Raw genomic sequence first — 6,000 nt, forward strand, 5'->3', positions numbered from 1 at the left:
AGGCAGGGGAGGGGAACTAAGGAGGGCAGAGAGTACTCCAGGCCACGTATGACCTTCTAGGCTATTGTGTCTTCCCAGGAGCCCTCTTTGGGAAGCCCTGTGCTTATAGCTCTTCTTGCCGTCTGGAGACCTTCTCCTCTCCTTGTCCCTTCTGTCTTGAGGGCACTCTGGGTGGCTGTCCATCTTATATTAGTAAATGGTTCTGAGAATACCGTGGGACTATTCCACCAAGTCTTTGCCATGAGGACTCTGCCAGAACTCCTTCAACTGGAGAGCAGAGAGGGACCTCTCTCTGGGCCCTTGCCATAGGACCAGGATTTTTCCCATGGGCCTTATGTGCTGAGTGATTTCCCCTTTGGTCCATGTACCCTTCCCTCTGCCCCTGTGCTCACAAAAGATGCAGTAACAACCATGGAGTAGGCGGTCACACCTACCAAATGACAGACTAACTTCTGCCCCTCTATGGGTGCCATCTTCGTCAAAGCAAATAGAACACAGTTCGAAGGCTTGGTATTGAGACCTGTGTCTTATGGGACACAGACTGAGCAGGCTCTGCAGATAAGAGAAACAACATCACACTCACATCCCATCACACAGCAAAGGGAGACCGTGTGCTATCTACTCTTAGACACACCCCACCCAAGGAGATGAGACCAGAATACTCATATGAAGGGTGCTGGTCAAAGGCTCAACTGGGCCAGCGTCCACGTATCATGGTGAATATGGAAAGCGGAAAACTGTGGGAGCTAGTCCTGAAGGAGGCTGCAAGCCAGGAGACCTGACGTCTCTGGGGATCTAAAAGTTCATTCTCAGTACTTGCCACACATCTGTAACCAAAGGTTGACTCAGGACAACACCCCACTCAGGGCTCGGCTCCTGGCACTGTGCCCAAGTCGGACCAATAAAATCTTTGTTTGTTTTCAAACTTAGTTTACTCTGTGTTAATGAAACACCAAATAATAGGTCTTCTGTTCCCACGTAGAAGCAAGACACGAAAGCACTGGAGTGACCGTTGTCTGGGACTGCCACATGAAGTCCCCACACAACTGGAGCCAGCTGTCCATGGCCAGATTCAGTTAGCCAGACAGGTGACTGCACAGCTGGGTCCCAGTATAGCACTGAGGCCCAAATCCCTAGAACCCACATGAGGGTGACAGGGACTGGCCCAGCCCTACCTCCAGCCACCAGTGGGGTCTGACCCCTGGACATCTGATCCTTGGGGCCTTCTAGACTGAAGTCAAAGACCCATCTACAAGAGAGAAGAGGAAGGTGGGAATTTCAGGGCTGGGAGGTCTCCTGGTGGGCTCCACCTAATCCTGTCTCACCTGCTACATCAAGGATTTCGGGTCATGCTCTTTCTTTACATTACTTCAGCATTCTGAAATGAGGAAGGGGAGCATGGAGAAGTCTCGACCCCCCACCTGTCCCCTAGCATCCTGCCTCCGAGGACCTCTGATGGGGTTTATAGTCCAGCATGGAGGACTTTGAGGACAAGGGACAGAAGACACTACTGTGTTGGCCTGACTCATGCTCTTGGCTCAAGGTGTTGTAGGTGTTCAATATTCCTGGGTATTAGTTTCTTACTCAAGAAGTGAAACTAAGTCCTGGAGACCTGAGTTCCTTAAGATCATGGGGGAGCCAGAAAGCCCAGGTCAAGGGCAGGCATAGACCCCTGTCCTTCACCATCCATCAGCAGATTCTCTGCTTAAAAGGTGGGGGGATACTTTCCAAGATTCCAGTGGGGCTCTTTGCCTCAGCAACTCAAGAGGCCCCCAGTAGCTGCTTTCTCCCACCCACACCCCCTGGCTAGCCCTCGTTGTCAAGCAGGCTCCCTAGAAGCAGGTCCTGCAGACACTATAATTACTCTGTCACTGTATCTGGTGACCCAACAGATCACTATTTGCTTCTTGGGTCCCACAAAGAAACCCAAAAGAAATGTGTCCCTTGGCAAGTAGGCAGACAGCCACTGCAAGCTTGCTGCCATGCTAAGATTAAGGAGAGTCAACCACTACCCAGTGGGACAAGCATCCTGGCAACCCTGCCCACTAAAGCATGAGACAACTCCTGACCTAGAGCTCAGAATAGAGACAGAGGAAGACGCAGCTCAGCATGCCCAATCTAGGGAATAGGTATCTGTAGCATGCATGTGTACCCATATGCATATGCACACACGCACATGCATGCACGCATGCACACATACACACACCACAGCTGTGCAATGCCCAAGTTCACACGGGGAAGCAATTGCTCAGATTTTGTTACAGAAATTAACTCAAAGGAAAAGTGACAGTTCTAAGTTCCTCTAAGTCACGGCATCACAGCGTACCCTCCCCCAGGTCTCTAAAACACAGCACGTGTGCAACATGAACACACCTGTCACAGGTACCTGTGATGGTGCCTCCTGAGCTGCCCGGGGCAGGGCATTTGAGTACTGGACAGGTTGTTTAGACCAGTAGCAATCCAGTTTTGGAGACCCTACCCAGGAAGGCAGACTGGTACTCAGAAGGCAAAGGTCTCTCAGGGATTGCCTGGCAAGTGCCAGCTAACTGCCAGCTGGGTGGGGCAAAGACCAACCCAGGCACCAGACCTGGTTTCATCTTCACTCCCTGACCCAAAGTCGGGCTCTAGAACAATCTGGAGAGCGTACAGTGAGCGCCTGCTCCTGTCGCATGTTCCTCAGAAAACGTGGCTTAGCAGATGTGTGGCCAGCCATAGACTGCACGGTTCTAGGATTCCTAGATGCAGGCAGAGGTCACAAGTCATTGTAAAGGTCAACTAGCCAAGGGGGTTTCCACAGCAGCGAAGTTACAACCGGCTCTCAACAAAGGCTGGCTGCCTCTGTCTCTCCTGCACCTTCGAATCCCACACCAGGACAGAGGAGAGAGCTCTTTTTCTCGGAGGTACTAATATTACATATATGGGAGGGGGTTGTCTAGAGTTAGTGATCAGAAGGCGGCCCCGGAAGCCGTCCTTCACTGACTACCAATATCCCACTGACCCTTAGAACCACTCTGCAGAATGTTACTACCGACAAGGTCCACAGGCCATCAGGCAGGGCCAGGGATTAGCAGGACTAAACTGTGGGACAAAGGACACCAGCGGATTCCAGAGTGTAACACTTGGTGTGACCTGCAACCATTCCTTAGCCAGCAGGCAATGGCCACCTCCTGACACCTGGGCAGCAGGCACAGCAGTGGCCCCCTAGGAGGAAGGTTCAGCTGCACTTACCATAGCGGCTGGGCTCGCGGCAGTAGCGCAGAATGGGCAGCGCATCTACTTCTTGTGTTTTCAGCGCGACTACCTGATTGGAATCTGGGTCGGGGTCAGGGTCGGGGTCGGGATCCAAGCACAGAGGCTGGCCGCTGCCGCCCTCCGTCCTGGGTCCCGCGTCTCCCATCCCGCTCTGCGCTGGAGTCACCACGAAGCGCTGGGACATGTTGGCGTCGGAACGCTGGACGCCGCGATGACTGCTGGATGCGAAGCCTGCCGGTGCTGCCGTGGGTCTCGGGGAGCGGGGCGGGGCAGGGGCGGGGCACGAGGTGGGGGCGGGGCAGGAGGGAGCCGAGGCAGGGGCGGGGAGGGGCGGGACGGGCGAAGTCAGGGTAGAGCTGGCTGGATAGAAGTGAGTGGGTCTGGAAGGGGTAAAAGATGGCTGGGGTGGGCATGGGGGGGTGGTAAGAAAGTTGGGTTGGGTAGGGAGAGGGCCGGGCCGGGACCACAGAAGATGAGAAGAGCAAAGATCAAGGATGAGGAAGGGCAGTGGAGTGGGACTTGGGTGAGGGCTGGGTCAGAGGAGAATCGGAACCTAGACAGGTGATGCTTGGGCAGAAAGGTGTTGGGCATCTGGCTTAGGAAGGGCATTTGATGGTCTGCCTGATGATAGCAGTACAAATCTTACGGGTCACCAAGAGACAGAATCTTTGTTTTCCAGACGGGTCACTTCAGTGTTGCTTCAGGGTTGCTTAGTGACTCCTACCCCACACCCCCAAACCACCCACCCCCATCCCTGACTACCAACAACTACCAGGTCAGCGGGACCTAGCCTAGGGCCAGGCTAGGATGGGGCAGGCCATGGAATGAACAGTTGCTCAAGCCAAGCACAGCTCATGCAGGGCTTAGGAGGGGCAGTGAGCAGGAACATCTGATGAATGACCTCTGAGGGCCAGAGTAAGGGATTCTGGGAGTAGGGGTATGTGGCAGCCTTGCTGGCTACTGCGCCTAAAGTAGTAGTTCTCAACCCATGGGTCGCGAAAATCTGACAAACCTCTATTTCCAAAATTATTTACATTATGATCCATAACAGTAGCAAAATTACAGATATGAAGTATCGACAAAAATAATTTTATAGGTTGGGGGGGTCACCACAACATGAGGAACTGTATTAAAGGGTTGTAGCCTTAGGAAGATGAGAACCACTAGCCTAGAAGGAAGGTGATCGCCCTGCCTCACCTCTGCCTTCCCATTTGGCCCCGCAGCCTGGCTTTTCATACCGGTGACCTCCTAGATTTGTGCCTGGGTTGCCAGACTCCTGGGAGAGCAAAGGGTGAGAGAGAGAGAGCTGAGAAGCGGCTCAGGAGGCCTGGAACAAGTGGACACTCCTGGAAGTGGGGACACCAACCACTCTGTGCTCGTGGTTCTTATCGACATAGTTCTTCACCATATATAATATGGTTTTCATATTCATTCGAGAATTTATTAATAGCGCCCAATACCAGGCTCTGAAACCCCTACCTCTCTGAAGCATGTGTGTCTTGCAGAGCAGAGTAGAGAGAGCAAAATCTGCATAAGAGGCAAGAATGAAGGAAAGAAACTCAAGGGAACAGGGCTTCTGTCCTTACTATCCTCGTGTCCCACCATGGCTGCTTTCAGCTAACCCATCACATCTGACCCTCTGCAGAGGAGAGGCTGACTGCAGAAGGGCACTTAGCTGCCCCTGCCTGTAGTATAACCTAGATGCTGTGTATAGTACCACTAATTATATGTGAAGACTGTTCAGGGTGTATCCAGCTCAGCAGGAAGATAGAGTTCTCTTTTGAAGACTTGGGCCTCTTTCTCCTCTCTCTCTCTCTCTCTCTCTCTCTCTCTCTCTCTCTCTCTCTCTCTCTCTCTCTCTCTCTCTCTCTCTCTCCCTCCCTCCCTCCCTTCAAGATTTATTTATTAGTATGCAACACTCCATGTATGCCCATACACCAGAAGAGGGCGCCAGATCCCATTACAGATAGTTGTGAGCCACCATGTGGTTGCTGGGAATTGAACTCAGGACCTCTGGAAGAGCAGTCAGTGCTCTTAACCTCTGAGCCATCTCTCCAGCCCCCTTGGGCCTCTTTCTTAGGAAGTCAGTTTCACCACCAACCTCTGATTGCCTGACAGGGGGAGGGTAAACCAGGATGGGAGTTCTCACACCTGTATCTCAGGATCCTGTCCCTGCAGGAGAAGGCTCCCCATGGAGTCTTGCCTCTCCTCCAATCAATCTTTTTCATTATTTCTAAGGCCATTATTGGCCCTTTCTCCCAAGATGAACTTCTGGGTCATATTTTAAGTGTCCCTGTATTAGTAACTTTGCTTTGCTTAATGTCTGATGAAACACTTGAAGGAAAGGCTTATTTTGGTCATGGTTTAAGAGGGACATGGACCATTGTGGTGGGGAAGCCATGCTGATGGGAGCATGAGGCTGCTGGTCATGTTGAGCACTCCAGAGAAGTCAGTGCTGGTGCTTGGCTGACATCCGCTATTTTATGTAGTGAGGAAGCTCAGCCCGTGGGATGGTGATGCCATCCATAATCAAGATGAATATTGCTACCAGGTGTGATGGTATATGCTTTTAATCCCAACATTTGTGAAACTCAGGTAGTTGGTGTTCAAGGCCAGCCTGGTTTACATAGTGAGTTCCGGGCCAATCAAGGACTCACAGTGAGATCCTGTCTCAAAACAAAACAAAGAGTATATTCTTCCTTCTACAGTTAAACCTCTCTGGAAACACCTTGACAGACACACCCAGAG

General features: G+C 52.0%; 1 protein-coding gene across 1 annotated transcript in view; it reads right to left on the reverse strand.

The window, feature by feature from the left end:
• Slc12a7 (solute carrier family 12 member 7) overlaps positions 1–3,490 on the reverse strand; it is an 83,254-nt gene extending 79,764 nt beyond the window's left edge. Inside the window, exon 1 of the mRNA XM_038321264.2 lies at positions 3,229–3,490. Within this exon, the coding sequence (XP_038177192.1) occupies positions 3,229–3,436 (208 nt within the window). The 5' untranslated portion in view covers positions 3,437–3,490. The remainder of the gene's footprint in view (positions 1–3,228) is intronic.
• Between the last annotated feature and the right edge of the window lie 2,510 nt (positions 3,491–6,000).

This window comes from Arvicola amphibius, chromosome 3, assembly GCF_903992535.2.
Source record: "Arvicola amphibius chromosome 3, mArvAmp1.2, whole genome shotgun sequence".
NCBI lineage: Eukaryota > Metazoa > Chordata > Mammalia > Rodentia > Cricetidae > Arvicola > Arvicola amphibius.